The sequence below is a fragment of the Rhipicephalus microplus genome, chromosome X (assembly GCF_043290135.1).
Source record: "Rhipicephalus microplus isolate Deutch F79 chromosome X, USDA_Rmic, whole genome shotgun sequence".
Taxonomy (NCBI): domain Eukaryota; kingdom Metazoa; phylum Arthropoda; class Arachnida; order Ixodida; family Ixodidae; genus Rhipicephalus; species Rhipicephalus microplus.
This window is the reverse complement of record NC_134710.1, coordinates 64,694,702-64,721,581: the sequence shown is the minus strand read 5'-3', so window position 1 is coordinate 64,721,581 and position 26,880 is coordinate 64,694,702. Positions and strand designations below refer to the sequence as shown.

At 47.5% G+C, this 26,880-nt stretch overlaps 1 protein-coding gene across 1 annotated transcript; it reads left to right on the top strand.

Annotated features, from left to right (window-relative positions):
• The first annotated feature begins 4,456 nt into the window (after positions 1-4,456).
• Positions 4,457-26,464, top strand: LOC119176716 (carboxypeptidase Q). The gene is made up of 5 exons (XM_037428073.2): positions 4,457-4,926; positions 12,914-13,227; positions 15,133-15,382; positions 15,672-15,775; positions 24,984-26,464. Exons 1-5 carry the CDS (start codon positions 4,767-4,769, stop codon positions 25,554-25,556), a joined length of 1,401 nt encoding a protein of 466 aa, XP_037283970.2. The 5' UTR covers positions 4,457-4,766; the 3' UTR covers positions 25,557-26,464.
• The last annotated feature ends 416 nt before the right edge of the window (positions 26,465-26,880 follow it).

The following is a 26,880-nucleotide window of genomic DNA, read 5'->3' as shown; positions in this document are numbered from 1 at the left end:
AAAAGCACGGCCGCTTTATCTGGGGTAGGTCGAGCGTCCGTGCCAGGAACAACAAGCTGATGTTACTGAGGTCCATAGAGGCAGTTTAGTGCAACGCGATGTTGTCCTTGTTCTAAATGTCGTCCAATCAAGACGACTGGAATCAACAGTATGTGTATCATTGCAGTTTGATCTCGCCGCAAGATAAAGCATAATCACCCAACTCAATGCAGACCTTATAACTCGCAAAACAACGGGTCACCAAAGTGTTGTACAGTGTTTTCAGGGCTAGGCTGCTGACCCGAATGAAGTGGGTTTGATTTCGGTCACGGTGCAATAATATTTCGATAGAGGATAAATGCTGTAGAGGCCTATGCACAGTCGTCAGCAAGCTTAACACGAACAGTTTCTGAAACAGTTCGATAGACGCTGGCACCGTGTATAGCTTTGAGTTTTGTTACCGACATGTTGCCCATGCGTGCCGATATACTCAAGCATGCCGAGGATAAGCAAATGCGCCCAGTGTTTCACAGCCATCATCAGTCGAACCAGTCCAGATCACGCGTCGAAGCATTGGTGTTCAGCTTGCTGACGCCTGTATCTGCACGTTTAAGAATCCCAGGTGGTGAAAATTTTCGCAGCCTTTGTAGGGCCTCGATGAGAGCCGTCACTAATGGAACAACTGGACGTGGTTAAGGTCGTCGTACAAAAACGAATACACGCATATTTATAACAACTTTTGCATAGCGGGGAGTCCACCAGTAGAATGTAACAAGTAACTAATCTAACATGCTGAATAATGCAATATGATGCCAATACCATACCGAAAATTTACCGTGAATGCGGTGTTGCCTATTTTCGAGTAGCATTGAAAACTGGGCAAATTGGTATTGATTCACAGCTGGTCGAGGTAAACAGTACCAAAAACAAAGACAGAGGAAAAGAAGGAAACAAAGCAAGCGCTGTGTTGTGTCCTTCCTTTACTCTGTCTTCATTTTTTGTGGTTTACATCGCCGACTTTTGACTCACCATGGCAGTCCACGAGGCCGAGCAGTGATCTCGTCCCCACCGACCTCCCACGAAGGCCGACCATCCACGAGCATTGCCAAGCCACAAAGAGAAACAGCTCGCTTCCTCAAGACGAAGCGTAACATCGCTCCTACACTTACTGTACTACCTTTATGTAGCATAGCCCGGCTAGCAACCACAGTTTTTTTAGCGAAGCCACACTCTGCTTCCGCAAGTGACATTGGGCGACATGTATAAACGTGTCTCCAATAGACGTCTGGCACGTGAGCGGCAGCCGAACTTTACTGGCCATAAACATTTTCAGGGACACCTCCTTTATGGTTGTATCAGGGCAATACAAAAGGTTGATGCCACAGCCTTGGCAGTGCATATTTGGGGAAATCAGGCCTATTAGTGGTTATGGTGGTGCCAAAGAAGCCTTGAGGTCATTACGATCAGCGCACAAAAAAAGCACAAAGAAACACAAGAATGTGCACGACACAAGCGCTGTCTAAACTCTAAAAGGTTAATGAAAAAACATGTCATATGTATGCAAACGAGAAGGAATAAAAAATCTTGACATCCCCCCTCAAGCACGTAATAAAGTATATGCTGTAGATACGAAATCTCCGCATCTGTGAGAGCGATTGAAGGCTGGCTCGCACATCTGTCTCTTGTTTTTATGATTTCACACGCTTCATTAATTTCATTCGTGAGCTATGCCTCATCAATACAGTGGTTTTGTTTAATTCAGCTGCGCAGCCACACGGCCGGCAATGGAGGACAAGATGCGTAGATGGTGTGCCTTTCAGAGAGCTAGCGTGCTCCCTTAGACATACGTTGAGGCAACGTCCCGTCTGTCCAGTGTACGTGCCCCCACATGACAAAGGGATGGAGTACACCACTCCACTCGCGCAGTCAGTTAAACGCTTAGAGTGCTTTATAGAGCAAGCTTCAGCGTTGACAGCGGCCTGCCCCTTCTGCACTCTTTTGTCAATTAACTCTCGCACACACGCTTCTTAGCTTCTTGGCAGCACAAAAGACAACATTTATGTCTAATTACTGGCCACCTACCTTCTTCGAACGGTGTGACGTGGAGTGCAGATATGGGATAACGACGAACTTTTTTCCCCATAGATCCGAGACTACAACCGCAGCGTCAAGGCCCTCTTTTTGTTCCCTTTTTAAGCGATGAAACAGTGGTTGTGAAGTGGAAACAAGGACCAGGTGAGGAAAACCAGCCCCTTGCAAACTGATAACCTGCCGTAAAAAAACTCTCACGTACAACGTAAGCACGGGATCTTTTTAAAGCCGATTAGGACAAGACGTGGTCAATCCATTCTTTATAGACAATTTTTGAATGAGCAGAGCGAAAGCTTCAAAGTGGTTTAACGGAACGGGGAGAAGAAGACCAGCCAACGTGGTATCAGGTCAAGGGTATAAACATTGACCCGATACAGATACTCGATTTCTATACGATAAGAATCTGCCCAAATGAAACAAATGTAGAGTATAAGTAAAACAAAGGGAGTTCTAAAAAGCTTTCCACTGAAATGCCAACATTATTTTTTAACCTCACTTCATCATTGTCCTCGACAATAGTTTCTTCCACACAGCTCGTGAGGCGACCATGTGGCAAAGAAAAAAACAGGTCTTGCATGTACGCAGTACAACTTGAAGGGTTATTCTCAGCCAACACTGTTACCACCTCATCTGAGTTTCGAATAAGAAAAAAATCAACCAACTGCAACGTCTCTAAATCCCTCTGTAAAAAAAAACAGACACAACGTGTCGTGTTTCCATGAGATCCGCTGGGTAACAATTGCCCGGAAAGGGGCATCAGCCTTATTTTTCGCAGTAAAAAAAATATGCAGTTCAAGGCCTTTAGCAGCTTTACCAGCAGAACACAAGTGCTCTAAATTTAAATACTCAAGAAGTGCCAGGTCACGATTCTTTATCTTAGAGGCATTTTCTGACACCAGCTTAAAGTTTTTTTTTTTCCACGGCATCCATGTCTTCCTTATTAAACAACTCCTGCGGCACGGGAACAACACGCCCTTCCTTGTCCGATACCAGTACCCAAAAGCCGTTATCTGCGAACCAGTCTACAAGTCTCCGCAAGTTCAGCCAATGTCCTGGCTTCTCAACCCGTTTACGGATAGCTAGTGCCGACTCTTTGATGCAATGCACGTTTTCAAGCTCGGGAACCTGGCAAGAAACCTCGCACTCTGTGGCGCACCGTTTGAAGAAAGCAGCAAGTCATTATGACATAAATGTTGTCTTTCATGCTGCCGAAAAGCTTGGGAGCGTGCGTGCTAGAGTTGACAAAAGAGTGCAGATGGGGCAGGCCACTGTCAGCGCTGAAGGTTCCTGTATAAAGCATGCTCTCTAAGTGTTTCAATGACTGGGCGAGCGGAATGGTATACTCCATCCCTTTGCCTTGCGTGTGCACGTACATTGGGCAGTCGGGGCGTTGCCTCAACGTACATCTAAGAGAGCACGCTAGCTCTCTGAAAGGCACACCATCTACGCAACTTGCCCTCCATTGCCGGAAGTGCAGCTGCGCAGCTTAGTTTAACGAAACCGCTGTGCTGATGAGGCATCGAGTCCAGCACACGCGTGAAATAGCTGAAGTGTATGAAATCATAAAAGCAAGAGACAGGGGCGTGAGCCAGCTTTCAATTGCTCTCACAGACGCTGATATTTCGTATCTTCATCATACTTGATTACGTGCTTGGTGGGAGTTGTCAAGATTTTTTATGCCTTCATGTTTGCATACATATGACATGTTTCTTCCAATAAACATTCAGTTAATAGACAGCGACTGTGTCGTGCACTTTCTTGTGCTTTTTGTGCTTTTTGTGCGCTGATTGTTATGACTATGTTCCAGCTTGCCCGATTTGCTACATTACTTAAGTCTTCTGGGGAAAGGCTAATCCAGGTCGCTGCAGTGGTGGCGCTGAGCACAATAACTTTCCAGAGCATCATGTTTTCCCCAATGCACGGTTGCTTGCGGCGTTTTGAAAATAGACGCACAACTCTACTTTCTAAAGGTAGCATACGCAGCAATGCTATATGATTACCACATACGCTTCTAACACTCTCTCCCTTTAGGGGGCGCCACGTCGGAAGTCGAGCGCCAAGTGTCGCTCTGCGGGGGCAAAAATGGATGTTCAGGGGAAGATAGCAACCCTACACCCTCCAATACCACGTTTCTCATAATCATATTGTAGTTTTTGCACGTATGAAAACCCCGGTAAAGCAAAACTTTCAAAGCAACCCTGTATCAAAAATTAAGACTTCCTAAATTGCGCATCCGTGCCGGGCCCGAAGGTTTGCGTAAGATATTGCTATCTGATATGAAACGCGTCACGCCATGCGTCATACACACCGCTGAAGCCGAGCCTTTTGCGCACGCGCCGTCGAGCTCGAAACATGTACCGTGTAGCGAAACCTGAATCCCTGTCAACCTAAACCGCCACTTTCTCGCAAAGAACAAATCATTGTCGAGCTTTATTCGCATCTTCTAATGTGATTTTGCGACAGTCAAACTCATTCTGGGGTGCAAGACGTCTGTCAAAAGTCATTTCTCCATGACGTTACGAGTAGTTTTCACGTGACAATAATTTTTGCCCGATACCTTATACGCGTTAGGCGTTGCGCAAGAGGAGCGAGTTCAGTCGCTCCAAGCGGCGACTGGTGCTCCTGTATCCGTCGTCGGAGACGCCACATCCGGAGTCCGCCACCTGAGACGGACGAACGCGGGCGGCTGCTCTCCTATGGCTCATTCCGTCTTGCGCGCGGCCGTGCTTCTGGCGGCTTCGGTTCTCAGCTCCCAGGCAGTGTGCATCGTGCCGGACGAGCCGTTCAGGGAGATCCGCAACGCCAGTGAACAAGTGCAGAGTCTTATCCAGTACTTCCGCACGGGTGCGGAGAAAGGTATGTGCAGGCCGGTGAATATTTTACCATTACATTATAATGTCGGATTGTGAGCGAGTGAAGACCAGTGAAAACGAATATGTGCGCGAGTGAGCATCGGTGAGCGTGAATAATGGTCGGTAAGTGTTAGTGGAAGCAAGTATCATGCATATCCTGAAAAACATATATTGGCGGTGGAGCGTGAGTGAGTGTCTTCATACTTCTGAACAGCTTAAATAATGCTGAACACGCGATACAACTATCACGAACAACGCGATTAAGTATGATTTCAATGCATTTGTACATCTCGCTCATGTGTTTTGTGTTATTTTGACGCTTCATTATGTGCCAACCAGACCAAACTTCAAAGCTTCTTCATTTATTTGAATGTACTTTAATGGGAAAACTTTAGATGTTTCATCAAGCGCAAAAACTGACAATCGGCGCCCCGTCTCGGTAGTGTCAACATGAGTGATGGAGAAAGTAATCTTCACTTGATGACGCCACCATATGTCGCCATTATGACGTATATCGCGAAAATTTGTCGCGTCATCGTGACGTCGCATGATGGAGTCATTCCATGACATTGTCGCTTGGCCCAAAGTGGGCCGATCACGGGGGCAGTGGTACAAGACCAGGTAAGTTACTAAAAGCTTGCAAAGCCTCCAATACCGGAGGCAGGGCAAAACTCCGCGAGGCGCAGAAAGCTTTCCTCGAAGGGTGGGTGGGGCAGGATCAATACATCTACTGAAAAAATAAAGATGACTATCGCTTTCTATTGAGTCGTTTTAGGCGAATGCATAAAAGAACCTAGCAGTCCCCCTCCCCTTCTTTTTTTGTGGTACAGAATGTGATTACTTGTACAAATGTTAAGTATGCTGTGAATATTGATTCGATTTTTGAATCCGATAACCGATGGAAATTAAAAAAAAAAGCATCTTTCGTATTGCTCGATAGCTGAACGTTCAATGAACCTGAAACGTGATAACAGCACATACCAGAACCCCAGAGTTATGGCTTTCCTGCCAGCACTTAGGCTAGAAAAAATACAATAGGTCAGCTGAAGCAGAAACAAAGAGAATAATAGACATGTTTACGCGACTCTGCAATATATGACGACTTTCTACAATTTTGAAGAGAAATAGGTGCTGATCCACGGAGCGCATGGGGATGATGGAGCGAAGTGAGGTCCTAAGGTTCATAATGTCTACGTTGAAGTCGTCGACTACTACGCACAGATGGACGGACGGATGCACGGGTGCACTGATGGATGGACAGATGGGTGCACAGAAAGACGGACAGATGCATGGATGGAGAGATGCATGGATGGTTGAACGGACAGATGGAAGGGACACACGCACAGATATTTTGTATCAAGACTGATTGTTGGCCTAGTTGGCATTTGCTTAAAGACACACTTTAGCCACGAAATAACACAAACACAGAATAAAGGAACATGCGACGACAAGGACCACGACCGCTTGTCCTTGTAATTATGTGTTCCTTCACTCTGTGTTCTGTTATTTCGCGGCTAAAGTATGTCGTTAAGCACGCACGGATGAATGAACGGACAGATGCAAGGACGGATTAATGGACCTACAGACGCACGGGCAGAGTACTGGCTACCTTTTGATCATATGCGCGCTATGTGCGCTCTCTGTACCAGTGATTTTCCTAAAATGAACTATAGAGGGCATTCTGGCATCGTCAAGTGACCATGGCATTCATACGTAGTACACAAATTATTGTAGTTTTCACACTTGCGGGCTTCAAACGCACTTGTGGCTTTGTTTATTGTTTTGGTTTGGTTTCGCATCAAATAAAAGAACGAACCAAGGTATATGTAAACTGGTAGCGTGACATACATAGAAGTACATGGATCCAGTACCTGGCAGCTCGTTGCCCCCGTTGCCATCTACTTGTGAATGGGACGACTAACAGCAAACAACAAAGAAAAAAATGAAATGCCATGTCACCACCGGAAGCGGTAGCGGCATCGTGCATTTGCCCTACATGGCGTGAAATGGATTTTTTTAATCGATAATATTTTACGCGCTGTTATGAATTCTCAATTTTATTGCACCTAGTGACTCGGTAATTGCATGCGGGAAAGAAAAGAAACAGAAGAACCAAAGATTGAGGGAGCAAAGTTGTTTTATTCGCCAAATGGCGTACTTACAATATGCACAAAAAATTTTGCAGATTCAGTTGTGATACAACTATTCAAGAGCACAATAGCATAATAGCTCGAAAACTGACGCTGCCCAACCATCCAAAACCACTGCAGCGAGACAGCAGCATTGAAAATATAGCTTTGGCAGCCGTATAGTACAGCATCTCGTTGCTTAGCGTATCGTGTTCACCATCACCAAAGGCGAGGGCACGCCGTCTGTGCTCCAGCGAAAGCAGTCGGCAGTCACAGGAGCGGCAACCTACACATTCTGTGAGCTAGTCCAGCTCTGAGATGTGACGCCGGTAAAGAGTACATAAGCAAATAGGTAAAATATGCAAAGTACAGACGTGAGCATAAGTGTGCAGACCACGGGATCGCGTGACCGAAGGCATCGACGCACTATCTAGTGACAAGATACCTGCTGCGGGGAGCATGCGCGTCCCTTCGCATCAGTTGGCCTCTGATGTCGCCCTCTCCGACGCGCTCGTAGCCAAATTGACACCTGGGTGTCACTGTCTTTGCTCTGTCGAATTCGTGCCGTTTTATATTATTTATTTTTTCTTTGGGTAGCAGCCGCGACGGCGCCGGTTCCCGCGTTGGGCTCGCGTCGTCATATATACGCGATTTGTAACTAAGCGTAGCCAGCCTCCCGATGAAGCCAAGCACAGAAAATGGAAGTTTTCTAAGCTCAGCTTGCCTTTGTTGCGTTAGGCCAGGTTGATCACAAGTGAGCCTGATTATGACGAAACAAGCACAATAAATAAGAAGACATGACTAAATTAGCTTTAAGGATAATTATATTTAGTTTAGCTTAGTGAGACTAGACTCGGTGATTAGTAAGTTAGTATGTTCCTCAGCTTGGATTCTCTGAGCTCATGTAAATTCAACTTGATTTACAATTGTTTTATTGAAACTAATTAATTAACCTAATTATAATCAGACTGCTTTGATGATGGCATGATATCCAATACTTAGTCAGAATTTTCTATGCTTACTTTGAAGCTGCCTCATTAGCTTAGTTATGTATAATTAGCCTGATTATGTCATGTGAAACTCCAGTATGTTTTGTATGTGATTGGATAGCAGAATAATTATTCAGACATAACTTGTACGCGTTTTCAGTAACAGTTTTAGACATAAATAAGCTTAATTGGTATAGTGTCAGTAAGTAGTAATTAGTATCGATTGATATGTGGGTTTTAACGTCCCAAAACCATCATATGATTATGAAAGGTGCCGTAGTGGAGAGAGAGAGATAAAGATGCAAGGAAAGGCAGGGAGGTTAACCAGATGCACATCCGGTTTGCTACCCTGCACTGGGGAAGGGATAAAGGGGAGAAAAGAGGTTGCAGAAAGATGAGAAGGTACACACAATCACAAGCACACTCGGGGAGCACACACAGTCTACAGGCGGTCGCTCAGGTTTGTTGACTTAAGGTAAAGTAGCAGTGCTTTAGTTGCTTTCTGCGCAACTGAGGCAGATGCCCAAGGTCCTAGTATCAGAGCTCCTGAAATTTTGACAAACTGGGGTTCTTTAACGTGCACTAAAATCTGAGCACATAGGCCTACAACATTTCGGCATCCATCGGAAATGCAGCCGCCGTAGCCGGGATTTGATCCCGCGACCTGCGGGTCAACAGCCGAGTACCTTAGTCACTAGACAACCATGGCGGGGCGGAGTAATTAGTATGTTCCAGGGTTTGGCACCTCTAGGCTCATGGAGAAGGGCACCTGGATTATTTGGCTGTGATAAGGTGTGCCCTGTTCAGGCTACTTTTAATCGGCTAAATTAAATGATAGCCTTATCGGCTATGCTTAATTGGATTTGGCTGTACGTGTACTTTTCTCAACCCATCTGGGTGCATCGAAGCTTTACTACGCTGAATATAAAAACAGCAACCTGGACAGGGCTTAGACTTACTTACGCCCAAATTTATCAGTTTATACCGCGCACAAGATTAGATTCGGATACACTTACATTCACTCCACTGGGCTCATTTAAGTTCAACCTGGCCTAACGTAACAAAGGCAAGCGGAGCTGAGATAACGTAATTATCTGTGCTTGGCTTCATCAGGTTTCACAAGGCTAGGCTACGCTTAGTTTTAAAACCGTAAAACCGGTATAAATAACGACGCGAGCCCGGCGCTGGAACCGGCACCGTCGCAGCTGCCACGTAAAAAAAGAAAAGAGAAGAAATGGCACAAATTTGATGGAGCATAGCCCGTGACACCCAGTCGTCGTTTTGGCTATATATAAGAATATATATATATATATATATATATATATATATATATATATATATATATATATATATATATATATATATATATATATAGCCAAAACGACGACCGGGTGTCGCCGGCTATGCTGCTGCCCACGGCAAGTTATCTTTTCGCCCACTTTTCTTTCTTCTCATTTACATTACAATTCGCCTAATAACTTCCCCTATACCTCCCTTGGCATTATTGTCTGTTAGACCTCATTAATATTGTGTAAAACACTAAAAACGAGCCCTTAAGTATGCACTTGTTTCTCTTATATATATATATATATATATATATATATATATATATATATATATATATATATATATATATATATATATATATATATATATTGTTTCTCTTATATATATATATATATATATATATATATATATATATATATATATATATATATATATATATATTATTATTTCTGATGGAGGCGGAAATGTTGTAGACCCGTGTGCTCAGATTTGGGTGCTTGAGTGCACGTTAAAGAACCCCAGGTGGTCGAAATTTCCGGAGCCCTCCACTACGGCGTCTCTCATAATCATAGGGTGGTTTTGGGACGTTAAAGCCCACATGAGAGGCCAACTGATACCACGGGACGCGCATGCGCACCGCAGCAGGCGTCCCATCGCTAGATAGCATGTCGATGTCTTCGGCCACGTGATCCCGTGGTCTGCACAGTTAAGGCGCGTTTACACTAGAGCGACACGACACTGACATGACCCCGACGAAAACACGAGGCAGACGCCAACCATCGGCTGACGAGTCGCCCGCCGACGAAGTCGCCATACCCCATGGTCACTCTAGGCCGACGACGACGTTTCAAAAGACAGCATTTCATCGTAATGTAACATCATGAGAGGCCGAAAATACCAACAAAATGCATTCGCAGACCTGTCGTCGGCTTTTCCTGGGGAGATCGGCGGCTGAGCGAAAATTTGCCCCATGTCTTTGCTTCAAACGACCACGAAGCGGGCAACCTTGGGAGAGTTAACAGTGCCCTCTCCGAGGCTTCCGCGGCGTCTGAATACGCTTCCGTATTGTGTCCACCATCCCCGTCCCTCGTTACCATGGATTATGGCGGGGGATGCGCCGCGTAGCTGGAGAGGGATGATGGCAGAGCAGGGAGCATGGCTGAAAATGAGGTGCAAGTGTTCTTCCCTTACTTTCTCTATGCTTCCCCTTCCCGAAGAAGCAGGCAGGCTTTGTGCCCCTAAATGTGGCAGTTGTCAGCCTCTTCCCTCCCTCTTTCCTCTGTCTTCGTGTTCTCTATGTACTCAAACCAAATAAATAAATAAAGTTTAGTCAGTGTCACTGCGTGTGCCTCTAATGTGACTACGGAATTGGCCAACGGAATTGTTGTGAGCACAAGGCGCGGGCGGGGTCTTCGAGAGACCACCAGCCGACTGTTTGTGTCTATGCAGTTTACATAGGCCGACAACAAGAGAAAAGACACTCCTAAAGACAGCCCGCAGACCAAAATCGGTGTCGTGTCTCTCTAGAGTAAACGCGCCTTTATGCTCACGCCTATACGCATGAAATCACCACGGAAAAGTGAGTGATGCCTCGTTCACCCGGCAATGCGCCGAACCAGAGAACACGCTGAACTAAACACAAGCTCTGGTAGCAAATTGTCTGGATACGCCCCCCCCCCCCCTCATTTATGACACTCTACCGAAAATGGAGGCAGTCAACATTTAACCAGGTGTCAGATACACCGTAAAGTAAGTTTATAATTAAGTCGGCATACATAAAATTACAACTATTTGAACAAAAATGATATTGAGCTTTTAGTTTGGGTTATTCAGCCCCTCCTCACCTAGTCGCGCTTCAATCGACGGTGGGCGTTGATGGTTGTGGCCATAGGTTTTCGACTCATTTAGTTTCAAGTTTCGCGACCCATGTAATTTGACGATGGAATGAACCGTTGTGAACTTTTTGACCCGATCTGAATTGAGCCTAAAAAGCTGAGGTGATGACGCGTAACTGCTGAAGATTTGCTGATGTGTCGTCACAAAGCGGCTCCAAGTCACACGAAGCCAAACTTAGCTGAAAGAACGGAGATTAGACACATTTTGTACTACCCATCATTGCCATGCTCTCTGAAGCACCGTGCATTGCAGCTCCCATAGACACTAGCGCCAGAGCTCCTTTTAGTGTACCTATCGGAAACTATGCTCTACACGGCATTGCGCACAGATATTTCGCAAGTGCGCTTTGACTAGGTACAATGGCGAGCCTAGACGAGAATGTTCGGACATCGTGATAGCCTAAGGAGCTTCGCTTGTAAAGACAAACCAAGAATGACGATGACTGGCAGAGTACTGCTTGACTGATCAAGACTCCGTGACTGAGATTATTTGACCAAGTGACTGGTACACCCTTCGAAGTACACCCTTCCTTGTGCACTCTATGGCTTTGTCCTGCGTATTCTTATGCTTGGTTCACATTCATTGTCCGTTTATCATGCTATCACGACTATTTCAGCTTATAACACAAAGTCATGAACAGTATATAGCGGCAGTCCGTAATTGCTTGTGTCGTGGATAGACATGTGGTGTTTAACGTCCCAAAACCACCCTATGATTATGAGAGACGCTGCAGAGGAGGGCCCCGAAAATTTCGGCCACCTGGGGTTCTTTAACGTGCACTGAAATCTGAGCCCACTGGCCTACAGCATATTCGCCTCCATCGAAAATGCAGCCGCCGCAGCCGGCGTTCGATCACGCGACGTTCGGGCCAGCAGCCGAGTACCTTAGCCACTAGACCACCACGGCGGGGCATTGATTTTATCGTGTTTGTGTCTGTCACCTCATTGCACTGTGTTATCATAATTAGAACGAAAAATGCCAGTCACCAGTCAGTCCACCCTTTACCCCACTGTCAACGGGATCAGTCCAATCTATTACTGTGCTATTTCCTGGAATGACCCAACTTGCACGGCAAGTCGATAAATTAGGCTATAATAAAGATTATGTGCCCTCGAAGGTGTATGTTTGTTGCATTGAAGCATCTTTGACTGTTTGAATAACATCTGCGACCGTTTCTAGCAAGTACAATACTCAGATGACGATGTGAATGCTGTAAGTGGTTCAATTTTTTTTTTCAATATAAGCGACTGTTCGAACTCATTTAGCGATATTGTTAAGAACAAGGTATTTCCTAACCTCTAGCAATTGGTCCTGAGCCAATGCAATCATTCATACTGTAAACTTGTGTCAGCCATAAAAATATCTCAAGCGCATACATACACCTTTTGTTTACAAAATATATCGCAAAGTCCGCACGATGTGGTTGTTCTTATGAACATGCGTTAAACAGCGAAGGCAAACATCGCATTGTTTCTTAGGAATGGCTTACGTAGAGGCAGTCCTTGCAAACACAGGCTGAACTAGTGGAGGTCTTGCAAACACAAGACCTCCACTAGTTCAGCCTGTCCGTGAACACAGAGAAATGATGTTAAGTTGACATATTTCGCAAATGCGAACGAAAACATCCATACCGATGGTCACTCCTTCGCAAGCGCCAACTCTTCAGTACACACTACTGTCCCTCCCGCAGGGGTGACTTACCGCGAGCTGTCCCTGTTCGTGGATCGGTTTGGTAGTCGCATGCTGGGTAGCGTGCAACTTGAAAAGTCCATCGACTACCTGGTGGAGCGCTTCGGACAGGACCACTTCCAGGACGTCCACACGGAGGACGTGCTCGCCGTACGCTGGCGCCGACAACACGAGGAGGCGCGCCTTGTGCGCCCCGAAGAACATTCGCTGCACGTCCTCGGCCTAGGTGGGTCATCCGGCACGCCGCCCGGTGGAGTGACGGCGCCCCTGGACGTGGTCAAGTCGTTCGCAGAGCTGGAAATGAAAGGCGTCAGCGTAAGTGGCACACTTCTCAGTCAGTTGTCGTGCCTTATTTTACGCCAAGCGTTAAAGAGCCAGTGCACGTGAAATGGAAGTGTCTGGGCGGTCGTTCTTCGATTACGTGTAGTCGGTGTCTTTTATAGTCGGCAGAGCATCTTAGCGTATACCCCTACGCTTCGTGCAAGGCAAGCGGCGTTCTAGATTCTACCAAGTTTATGCACCTGAGTGGCGCTGAGCAGTCACTGACGACGCTGAAAACACAACTACGGACGCAGTTTTCAGGGTATTTTACAGTACTACTGCGAATTTGTTGGTTAAGTGACTTCTAGATGTAGCATAATAATCAAAATGGCATCAAAGTGTCACAACTAACAGAAAAGAGCTACAATAGTCACAGAGGAATTCTATCCAACGAGTGGTCCCAGATTCCAGGATGGAGTTCCTGGGAGCCATCTTGGAAAATTCACACTACAGCGAGAAATTGTCGCGTTCTAAGCACTGTTTTTGTGAAAATGACAGGTTGCAGAGTTCCCTCCCCGTGTCGTACATTAAAATTGATCCTTCATGCCTTGCCGTAGAAAATGCGATGCATGATGAATAAAGACATCAAAATAAAAACCTGCATGCGTTTTGTAATACGCGTCCAAGTCCCCGTGCTGTCGCATATATACATAGACAACATCAGTGGGTTCTACTTACTTGGGAAGTAAAAACAGCGCACAAATATAGACAAGGACAGAGGAAGAGAGCGCGGTGTCGTCTCTTTCTCTGTACTTGTCTATATTTGTGCACTGTTTTTACTTCCTAAGTATGAACCACCAACTAGCCCAACTTTCGCTATTATTGGTTCTACTTAACCTTTTTGGCACATTTTCTTTTCACTAACGGAAGGCGCGTATTGATCCCGAAGTATAAGCGAGAAAGACCTAAGATGTATTTTCAACCATCTCTTGCATACCAGCACACTCGCAGCAAGGTAATCTCGCAGTCCAAATTATTTGGGAGAGCTGGTGTGAAGTAGGCCACCACTAAAACATGAAATCGCAATGATTCAACGTGGACCAGAGAATCTGTAAGCGCACTACCTCGCACAGGCTGCACGAGTCATGTCCAGGGAGATATTGTGGTTATAAAAGGGAACAGAAGAGAAGAGTGAGCCCCGTAACTGTCTGCATGTGGTACGACACCTCAACAGTAGCTCACAAGGGATGGGGGTAAGGAGGGATTGAAAGGATAGTATTAAAGGTAGAGAGAGAGAGAGAGATGCGCAGGGACAGCGAGTGACAACAGAAGAGAGATAGGAAAGATGAAACACGGTCACAGGAGTCCGAGGACGGGGCACCACTGGCGAGAGCTCTTGTCGGCGACAGGAGCTGGCGTAGGGCTAATACAGTCGGCCAGAGCTGCGCTGTCGTCGTCGTAGGAGACCGGCGGTAGGAGGTGGCGTAAGATCAACCCAGTCGGCCAGAGCTGCGCTGTCGTCGGAGATCACGAGGGCAGAACCAGTCAGCACGGAATCCAGCGAGCGAGAGCCATTTCCAGTAAAACATGCATTTCAACTTACGCCCGCGGTGTTCAAAAACCAAGTGCGCACGCACAATGCTTTCACAACGCTTTGCCATCATTTCAACTGCGATATATGAGCTTTGAAATGTGCTTTGCAAAATTACCAAAATTCCAAGGCAAGACCAAATCTGCCCACATACCTCCCCTCCACTGCGCACGCCTGTGGTCAAGCACGATTAAGAAATCTATACTTACATTACCGTGCACAGCAAAATAGACCAATTCCACTAGCACCGCTACTTAATTGTAAATGGTGCGCTCGACATTCAGATACTAGCTCAAAAGCACTCTTCCAGTCTATCGCCATGTCGTCACAGCTCAACGCGGCACTAATAAACTCTGCGTGTTTCGCAGGTGAACGGCCACATCGTGCTCTACGTGCCGGAGTGGAAGGGCCATGGCAACTACGCCGGCTACTTGCTGCAGGGTACCACCAAGGCTGCCCGCCTTGGTGCGCTTGGCGTGCTATTCCGCGCACCCGAGCCGCTCACTGGCACTGCCCTTTTTGCTGGGCTCACGGGCTACGAGAAAGACGCTCCGCGCATCGCCGCCGCCGTGCTAACCAAGCAAGACTCCGACCTGCTCGCGCGCATGGTCGATCGAAGTATGCGAATGGTTTCACATTGTTCGCGCGCCCTAAACAAACCAACATCACTCACATAATGCATGCAGTGAATGCGTCTGGCTAATTTTACTGCATGTGACATTGAAGAAGAAAAAAAAACACGCCCTCAGTTTACGTGATAACACAAACTTCTAGGCTTGTTTCCTTGTCCTCTGATTCTTTGATCGAGTCACCACTTTATATTTGAATAACATACACAATAATGAGTGATTAACCATGGTCGCTGACGCATGCAACTAGCAAAAACGAATACTTCCCACTCTTGCAGGACAGGAAGTAATCGTCCACCTCAGCATGGATCCAGGCGAGCCACAGCAGGTTGTCTCCCGGAACATCATAGTCGAATGGAAGGGCACCAAGTACCCCAAAGAGGTAACTGCGTCATTGTTATTGGGCAGCTATGGAACCCATGCGCATTTCTGCACCTGACGGCGAGGAACTATAGTAAAGAAAAGCAGATCGTACGAGCGGAAGAAGCTTTATCGTGACTTACCGTGTATAAAGTCATGCGGTTCATCAGGATGGGGACAACGACCAAAGTAAGATGGCAGCTCGCGCTTTTTTATATCGCATACCTTTTCTATAGGCCCAATGCATGTCCTCGAACATCACTTTATACTGTATCCCATAAAGACAGTCACTATGTATGCACGCATGTCCAAAATCATTTATCCCGTCCGCTCCGGAAGCTCTTAGAAAATATGAGGTATGGCACCACACTACTTCAATAAAATTGATGTAGCGTTAGCGGGAGATGGCTAAGACAAAAAAAAAAAAGGAAGCTCTGCTAAAATTATGATTCTAAACATATATCCCAATTATGCGTCGTTCTTGTATACTGCCTATCTGTCAGCGCTATACAATGCCATCTCTTGTCAAAAAAATAAATTCGCAACTGGTGCACGTGGTTCTCTCGCAAGAATTAAGCCCACCACACCTATTCTGGCCTGGCACATACAGACGTTGGGCGTCGCTTGAAATACGAATTCATACCTGCAAAAAAGCCTATGAATATTAAACCTCTTGTTTAAGTCTACAGTGCAATCATACCAAAGCAGACGAGAAGCGGCACTCAGGCATCAAGAAGTAATCGCATAATCGAGAACATTGTTTTTATACTGAGCTCTGCAAGTGTGCCGCTTTGACAGAAGACAATAATATTTGATATAACAAATGAGTTCCCCTTGTAAGTCTCGCACGGAAGGGAATGATATGCTAAATTGTGTTTATGAAGAGTGATCCTCGTTAGCTCGATCGGGGCGGAACAAGCAAAGGTCGGCTTGTTCACTCAGATTTAGATCGCGCCACGAGTCTAGGTCACTAATATTGGAGAGTTTGAGTTCGAGTCAGTCTGCTTGAAGAACATTTTCGTGAGCTGCGTCCAAATGACTCCGCCTCAGGAAAATGTTGGTGAGTCAGAGTTCAAGTAAGTAAAAAACGCAACAGGGTGATTCCTCGGTAGATCAACACGGGTCTGATAGTTGATATTTTAGATTTCATTGAGTACTTTATATTTTGTGCACATGCCACCTGATATACCCCAAAGTGAACTTTGTTTTTTTAACCGCATGATTTAGGAGAAAAAAGCGTCGAACTTATTCTGTATGGAGGGAACCAATTTTGTCCCTTGCCATTCTCGAAAGTTAACGGCTATATAAAATCACAAATATTGACGTTACGAAGACGATTTTATTTGTAAATAAATGTAAGTGTTATGAAGAGTGAAGCAGCATTGCTTAAATCCCGTGGGTTTGAAGCAAACTCTTTTTTGAAAAATGTCTGAACGGGCGACATTTCTGTGTTTCAGATTTTTTTCTCCCAAGGTAAACCAGCCAGTGTTTCATAACTTGGTGATCTATTACAACATAATGTTTACAATATTGCCAATAATACCATTGCTGTAACTCAAATAAATATTTTTTATAAATTGCATCAAACTTTCAATTTTGGCGACAGTTAAGCCTATTGAAAATTATTATTCAAAAAAATGCCATCTCCAATTTTTCCTAAAATCCCACGAAAAGACTCTCGCAGATCACAAAAAGTATTATTGGGAAACATGTTGCATTACTTTATTCGCAGCGAGAGTATTACGGGTACGAGTACTATAGCTTTTCGAGGGTGCACTTAGGCCATAAACATATGATAAATTGGCCTAAAAAAGTGGGCTGACCGCAGCGGTGGCTACATGGTTGGAGCGTCCGCTTCCCATTCGAGAGGGGCTGGGTTCAATTCCCAGTGCTGACCGCACCACTTTTTTCCAGTGGGTAGAGGAGTACACCGACCTGGGGCTTGGCTGTTTCTGAGTAATCTTGAAAGGCAGCCCCATAAGGTTCTGCGAAAGCAGCTGGGTGTACCTTAACCCACCACAGCCTTGGTGAAATACTTGAGCGCCCGCTTTTGCGGTGGGAGGCAGTGAATCGCTGCTGCCAGGTACCTACTGGCTAAATAGGTACAAGCGCGCTTCCGGCTTGGTGCTCGGCAGAACGAAGTTTTAGTCGCTTGGGAGGGCACCCGCCCCGTAAGAAACTAGCGACATGCGACCGCCAGACCTAAAATTAAGGTCCTCCTCCTTTGCGTGTGTGTGTGTGTGTGTGTGTGTGTGTGTGTGTGTGTGTGTGTGTGTGTGTGTGTGTGTGTGTGTGTGTGTGTGTGAGAAAAGAAAAAAACAAAAATTGAGCAAGCAAAGTTGTTTTATTAATCAAATGACGCACTCACAATATGCACAAAAAACGTTGCTGAGGCAATCATGACACAAATGTTCACGAGAACAATAGCATAATAGCTCGAAAATTGGCGTTGCCTAACCGTCCAAAACCGCTGCAGCGAGACAGACACATTGAAAATATAGCTTCGGCAGCCGTAGAGTACAGCGTCTTGTTGCTTAGCGTGTCGTGTTCACCGTCACCAAAGGCGAGGGCACGCCGTCTGTGCTCCAGCGAAAGCAGCCCGCAGTCACAGGAGCGGCAACCTACACATTCTGTGAGCTAGTTCAGCTCTGAAATGTGACACCAGTAAACAGCACATAAGCAAATAAGTAAACTACTGAAGGTACGCACAAAACCACTACGGAAAAATGAGCGATGCCTCGTTCACCCGGCAATGCGGCGAACCAGAGAACACGCCGAACTAAACACAAGCACAGATAGCATATTGCTTGGATACGCCCCCCCCCCCCCTTTTATGGCACTCGACCGAAAATTGCGGCAATCAATCATTTGTCCAGGTGTCAGATACACAATAAAGCAAGTTTATAGTTAACTTTGGCATATGTAAAAGTACGGCTATTAAAATAATATATTAAGTTTTTAGTTTCGGTTATTCGCCCCTCCTCACCTATAGTCGCGCTTTAATCGTCGTCGGGCGTTGATGGCTGTGGCAGCAGGTTTTCGACTCATTTAGTTCCAAGTATCGTGACCCATTTAGATTCACCTTGGATGTTTTTAATAATAATTTTTCAATAGGCGTGACTCTTGCAAAGTTGAAAGTTTGATGCCATTTATAAAAATATTTATTTAAGGTGCAGCAATGGCATTGCCAAATAATATTGTAAACATTATGTTCTAACATGTCACCAAGTTAGGTAACACTGGCTGCCCCACCGTGGTGGTCTAGTGGCTAAAGTACTCGGCTGCTGACCCGCAGGTCACGGGATCGAATCCCAGCTGCGGCGGCCGCATTTCCGATGGAGGCGGAAATACTGTAGGCTCATGTGCTCAGATTTGGGTGCACGTTAAAGAACTCCAGGGGGTCGAAATTTTCGGAGCACTCCACTACGACGTCTTTCATAATCATATGGTGGTTTGGGAACGTTAATCACTACCTATCAATCATATTGACACACCTCGATGGGCGCATGAAGAGGAAGAGGTGGAAGCGGTCTGGCTCACGAGCAGCTCGGTCGCCGGTTTTCTGGCTCTGAGCTGTACCGATCTCAACCATTTCCTGTAAATAAACGCGTTCCTTCGTCACAGTTGTGGTGGAAGGTGCTGGGTAAGCCAGCTACTGTCAAGCGAGACCGGAGAGCAGCCGTCTACTAACGACGGAACCGCAAGAGCACGAGCTTCGCCGCAGCCGTCGACTAGCGGGCTTGCCACCACTACCTCAAGATATGAACTTGGACGGAGACATCCAGCAGCCGGTCGCGAGGGCGCCGTCTTTCCACTACCGAGAGCCACGCACATTTACAGGAAAACCTGGCGATGACGTTGAAGAATGGCTCAGCCACTATCAACGGGTGAGCCGAGCCAATGGCTGGAATGCGGCCAGCCAGTTGTCCCACGTGGGTCTATTTCTCGATGGCAGTGCTTTAGTGTGGTTCGAGAATCACGAAGACACCTTGACAACATGGGACCAGTTTATGGAGGAGATCAAGAAGTGCTTTGGCGACCCTGCGACGAAGAAGAAACGTGCAGAGCAAATGTTGTCGCAGAGAGCTCAAGCTTGTGGTGAGACATGCAGAACCTACATTGAGGAGGTACTGAAACTGTGCAAATGTGTGGACACCAACATGACGGAAGAGGACAAGGTGGGCCACATTCTCAAAGGAATTGCGGAAGACGTCTACCACTTCCTTATCGGCAAGGAGAGTCTTGAGTCTGTGGCCGATGTGATTGGGCACTGCCGAACGTTTGAGGCCCTGAAGACTCGCCGCATCACTACGAAGTTCGGACGCCTTGCCAATGTTACGACCGTCGCCACTGTCGATGTGTGCCAAGACTCCGTGCCTACCGACCTTTCGTCAACGATTCGCCTCATTGTACGTGAGGAACTTCGTCGTCACCTTTACGCGCCCTTGAACGCCCGAGAACCACCGTGCGATACACCGTCCACAAGTATCAATGCTACGAGTTTCGAGGAGCGCAGCTATTCCAACCGCGGCCCTCAGCTAAGGGCTCCACCACCGGCGTCTTCTTATGTAGAGCCGCCTTATGCTCCCCACAGTCGTTACGGCTACAACAGCCATCCACCTCCTTTTGCGTCTCAGTGGGAACAGAGCGCCGCGTACCCTCAACATCCAGCGACGTTCCCTATGCCCCGTGAACGGCCCGTCTGCTACCAGTGCGGTGTTCGTGGACATATCGCCCGATTTTGCCCAATGCGACGTAATCCACGTTCGACATTCCCTCAGAGATCCGCGACGTTTGCACAACGAAGCCAACGGCCTGACTACACCTACTGGCCCCCCAACCCAACTGACGAGCGGCACGCCTACCAGCCGATCAACCGGAGTGATTCGCCCGGATCTGTGCGCAGCTTAACGCCGCCCACCACCCGTCCACCTCGGTCACCATCTCCACGGCGCCGGTCACGAATGTCGTCTCCGCCACCGGGAAACTAGCCAGCGCGGCCGACGGAGGTGAGGTCGCTGGACGTACCGATTTTCATCAAAGAATGCCTCCACCAGTTTCTATGCTTCAGAATAAGGTTCAGGTACTTGTTGACGACGTTCCCACGATGGCATTGATAGACACTGGCGCAAGTGTTTCCGTGATGAGTTTAGTTTTTAAGCAACGACTAGGCCGTAAGGTTATGTTTCACTGGGACAAACCTGCCACATTTCGGGCAGTGAGCGGCGCATTCTTGCGTCCTGTCGGCGTCTGCACTGCGTCTGTTAGTGTTGCCGGTAAAACGTTCAAGGCGGAATTCACAGTACTGGCTCAATCAACGCATGACGTTATACTTGGCATAGACTTTTTGCGAGAGTGTCGTGCGACCGTGGATTGTGGAGCAGGTGAGGTTCTGTTGTCTACTCTCGCCCAGCAGCCTGATTGTGAGAAAGGTAACCTCACTGTAGCTAAAGATGTACTTCTGCCAGCGTGGTCCACGGCCAGCGTACAAGTGACCACTTCGGAAACCAACTCGAGTTTGAATTCACGTGACATAGTGATTGAGCCGTTGCCTGTAGCTTGTCTCAAGAAAAACATCTTTGTACCACGATGCATTGTATCTCTCGCAGACGAGACGGCTCAATTATGGGTGATAAACAGCTCACCCGAGTCGGTTGTACTACCGGCTGGTATGCGCCTTGCCCTGTTCGAAAAGCAGAGCAGCACCTGCATTGGAGCTTTAAGCGATCTTGAAAGGGCGGGTCCGGAAACTTCTGGTATGGAAGCTGAATTTTCAAAAATGGTTAGCAAGTCCATTTCCTCACAGAAGCGCAAAGACCTGGTTGCACTGCTGGCGAGACATGCTAAAGTATTTGATTTTGCACGGAAGGTGCCTAGGGCTCAGATACCGACCACGCGCGCTCGTCACAAGATCGATACTGGCTCTGCTCATCCTCTCCGACAAAAGCCCTATCGCGTGTCCGTGTCCGAACGCAAAGTTATTGCTGAACAAGTTGGCGAGATGCTAGCCACTGGTGTAATTCAAGAATCGTCAAGTCCGTGGGCTGCGCCTGTTATTTTGGTAAAGAAAAAAGACGGGTCCTGGAGGTTCTGTGTTGATTATCGGCGTCTCAATTCTATAACCAAGAAGGACGTGTACCCCCTCCCCCGCATTGATGACGTAATTGACTGCCTTCATTCAGCTTCCTACTTTTCTTCGGTAGACTTGCGATCCGGGTATTGGCAGATTCCCATGGATCCAGTTGATAAAGAGAAGACGGCTTTTGTAACGCCAGACGGTCTATTTGAATTTAATGTTATGCCGTTCGGCTTGTGTAATGCTCCGGCAACATTTGAACGCTATATGGATACCGTCTTGAGAGGCCTTAAATGGGAAATTTGTTTATGTTACCTGGACGATGTGGTTATTTTTGGACGAACTTTTGAAGAACATAATCATCGCCTTGACGTTGTTCTAACATGTTTGGAGAAAGCCGCCTTGACACTGAACTCAAAAAAATGTCGTTTCGGTGAACGGCAAACACTGGTTTTAGGACACCTTGTGGACAAAGCTGGTGTTAGACCGGACCCGCAGAAAGTGGACGCCGTCAGCAAGTTTAAGCAGCCACAGTCTATCCGCGAGCTACGAAGCTTTCTGGGCCTATGCTCTTATTTTCGCCGCTTTGTACCTAATTTTGCTGAAAAGGCCCAGCCACTGACTGACTTGCTGCGCAAGGACGTCCCTTTCCACTGGACACCAAATTGTGAGTCAGCGTTTAAGCAACTAAAGTTCGCTCTCACTTCCGGGCCAATACTATGCCACTTCGATCCCTCTGCTTCCACGGAAATCCACACCGATGCCAGTGGAGTTGGTCTCGGCGCGGTGCTTATTCAACGACACAACAATGCTGAACACGTCGTCGCCTATGCAAGCCGGTCCCTGAGCAAGGCAGAGCGTAATTATACGGTTACCGAATTGGAGTGCCTCGCCGTCGTTTTCGCCGTACACAAGTTTCGCCCCTACATCTACGGTCGTCGTTTCTCAGTTATCACAGATCATCACTCTCTTTGCTGGTTGGTGAGCCTACGTGATCCATCTGGTCGACTTGCGCGATGGGCCATACGGTTACAAGAATTTGACTTCACGGTCCGCTACAAGAGCGGTAATCGCCACGCAGACGCTGACTGCCTGTCACGGCTTCCTCTACCAACGACCGAGTGTGAAGCTGATAATTTTGACGATTTTATCACAGCTATTGACTCTCATTTTCCTGACATCGCGGCTTTCCGCACAGCACAGCACGAGGATCATTGCTTAGATCACCTGTTTGCCTCCGCGAATGACCCGGCCAGTTCAAGCTCTTTTGTAGTCCATGACGCCGTCCTTTACAAGAAGAATTATTCTGGCCAAGGCGCCCGTCTGCTTCTGGTAGTTCCACGCACTCTACGTCCCCAAATTTTTCGGTTCTGCCATGACAACGCAACCAGTGGGCACATGGGCTTCGCCAGAACGTTTCATCGCATCCAGCAAAGGTTTTACTGGCCCAAGATGCGACGCGACACAGAAAAATACGTAGCGGGTTGCGAACAATGTCAACGTCACAAGCGTCCCACGACTACATCACCCGGACTTCTCCATCCCGTACCACCTCCTAGCTCTCCCTTCGAGATTGTTGGTGTCGACCTCCTAGGTCCGTTTCCGCGTTCAGCCAGTGCCAATCGATGGGTCATCGTGTGCGTCGACCACCTGACGCGCTACGCAGAAACTGCGGCTATACCTACTGCAACAGCCTTTCACGTGTCGCAGTTTATGCTTCGGCATATCATTCTCCGTCATGGCCCTCCACGAGTCGTCATTAGCGACCGGGGACGTCAGTTCGTCGCTGACGTCGTTGAAGAGATCCTACGCCTGTCTGCCAGCCAATTCCGCCACGCAACCCCGTATCACCCCCAGACGAATGGCCTCGTAGAGCGGACCAACAGGACGCTAACGAACATGTTGTCAATTTATGTTGATGCCAAGCACAAAAACTGGGACGAAGTACTGCCCTATATCACATACGCCTACAACACCGCGAAACACGAGACAACAGGGTACGCGCCCTTTTTCCTGCTCTACGCCCGCTCCCCCCGCAGTTGCCTCGACACCATTCTGCCTTTTACGTTAGATGTGGAAACATCGGTTGCCGAGTCACTATGCCGCGCTGAAGAAGCCCGTCGCGTCGCACGCCTTCGAACCATTGCATCTCAACAGCGCTCCAAGACCCGGTACGACGCCCACCATCACTCCGTTGCCTACACAAAGGGTGACCTGGTGTGGTTGTGGACACCTGTCCGCAAACGTGGTTTATGCCAAAAGTTTCTGGCCCACTACTCCGGACCATTTGTAGTCATTGACCGTCTCAGTGACGTCACATACGTCATCTCCGGCGTCACAAGCAATGGTCGGCGCTCTAGCAAGACACAGCTGACACACGTCGCGCGCCTCAAGCCATATCACCACCAACCTTCCTATTGACTCGCCCAGTGGGCATCGTCTGCGAACGGGGGAAATGACACACCTCGATGGGCGCATGAAGAGGAAGAGGTGGAAGTGGTCTGGCTCACGAGCAGCTCGGTCGCCGGTTTTCTGGCTCTGAGCTGTACCGATCTCAACCATTTCCTGTAAATAAACGCGTTCCTTCGTCACAATATGTAACACTGCCTGGTTTATCTTAGGAGAAAAATATCCAATATAGCAACTTTAAATAACGGTCACCTGTTAAGACATTTTAAAAAAAGTAGTTCACTTCAGCCCGAGTGCGTCCGGCTCAGGCAAGGTTTGGAGAATGTGACCCCGTGTGAGTTCAAAGCGCAAAATATATTTCATGAGTGAGTATGAGTGAGCTCCAAAATTATTGCCATCCTAAGAGAACAATTAGGTGTAGTGCGAGTTAGAGGCTGACCGCAAGTATAAAGTGAAGGTTTGACAGAGAAGCAATCAAACTGATATAGTAAATGGGTCGTGTTCGTGAATGAACGGTGACAAGAGCTATGTGATTCAGTGCGACAAAATGGGTTCGCTGGTTATTCATGATGGGCATATACAGCGCACGCATCAACACGGACAGGCAGAGGCACGGAACAGCAAGCTCTGTGTATCGTCATTCCTGCGTGCGCTGTACGTGCACGTAGACCATCGCGTGTCGCATGCATGATGGCCATCGCAGGTATTTTGTTTCGCGAGCGGGGCTGTGTGGTCTTACGTGCAGTACATCCTTCTGGGCGCGCACGTCGACAGCTGGGACATCGGCCAAGGCGCTGCCGACAATGCGGCCTCCGTATTCGTCATCTGGCGGGCCCTATCAGCGCTCAAGCGGCTCGAGCTGCGGCCCAAGCGTACCGTGCGCTTCGTCGTCTGGACGGCTCGCGAGCAAGGCATGGAGGGCGCCACCGAGTTCTTCCGGCGCTACGCCGCCGACAGCGGCAACACGACGATGGCCATGGAGCTGGACCTAGCGGCTTTTACACCTACGGGCCTGGCACTGTCCAACGTGCGCAGCAACGACACCATCTGCATCGTGCGCGAAATGCTCAAAGAGTTCGAAACCATCGACGCCAATGGGCTGACTAGGGGCGGCGGCGCGCCTGAGCTGCGTCACTGGCGCGAAGCTGGCGTCCCGGTGGCGGGATTCAACACGGCCTGGTACTACCACGATGACATGCGCCACTCGGAAGCCGACACCGTGTCCGGCATTCAGAGCGAAGACCTCGATCTCAGCGCCTCCATGGTCGCTGGTCTGGTGCACATGCTCGGCCAGATGGAACAGAAATTACCCCGCTAACGTGCACAGGCTGAAACCATCGTGGCACGGCTCAGGTCTCTGGCCTTCACCGTATACTAATAAATCAGCTAGTTTCGATTGATTTGACAAAATCATCGTAATTGCTTTCCGAACAAAAGGCGCAAAAAAACATGAAAAATTCTATGCATGCACTCATTTTAGTGCACTTTCTACCGGTATATTGTTCATCCGGCGAAAACCTAAGAGGAATAAAATATTTATTGCAATGAAGTTACTCTTTAAAATAGTCCTACTTCAGCTTTTCGCTTGGCGAAGTTGCTAAATCACTGAGGCAGTTTTGCATAAAACTTGAAGAATGCGATACATAGCATTGCACGTAGACCAGGGGTCGTAACCTTTCTAGGCGGAGAACCAAGTTGCTTGAAGCCGACATAGTGGTGGGCCACACGAAAGGTTGGGACAATCCAGGCCTTGCAGGCACACCGTAAAAATTTGGCGAATGGGCAGTACATAATTTGTAAACCTGGATTAGAAAAATTGTTTATATTCTGCACGCACCTTTCAATGTTACATTCAAGCATATATGTTAAACGAAAAATATATTTTAGGTCCAAATCGCCATGTTGACCTTCAAATAGAAAGTGGAAAAAAGAAGATGGGCAAGGGTAATGACGTCCTGCCGGAGGCCGTAAAAGATAGCTACGCGGGCCGTATGGTTGCCGACAGCGTGCACTATAGGCAATGAACAGCGTGGATTAAGGTTCACATAGATTTATACTGCAGTGTAAACATTCGCTGACAAGATATCATCATTTCGACAATTTAGCGCCAAGAAGACAACGCAGACCGAAACCAGAACAGCCAGCTGTGCTCGACCAGCCTTTGCACCCTTCGCAACAAGGTAGGACGAGTGGACTGGCCATGTGATCAGCCATGTGAAGAGTTATAACAGCCGCCGCGGCCGGGCATGGACAAAGGGGACATGCGCGCTCACTTTGCCCATTGAGACTGAACTGCAGAGGCGAGGGAAAAGGCGGAGCCCATCAGCCCCCCCCCCCCCCCCCCCCAACCATCCTTGGCGGCTCACCATCTGTTAGTCACTTGTATCTTATAAAGAGATCAAGAACGATGGTGACGGCAGAACGTCACCTTCAGTGTCCCTGCCCTTCATCACAATAAAAATAAGTAAGCGGAACTAATAACACGCAAATAATCATTTTGCAACAACTAACTCCCTCAGTCGTACGACTGTCGTGGTGCTTCGCGAATTACCTTGTGCATACACTGCGCATGAATAACACTGAGCAACTGAACTGAAATGCAGCCTATAAAGCATTTCTTTTGGGAATAAACATTTGTCTGA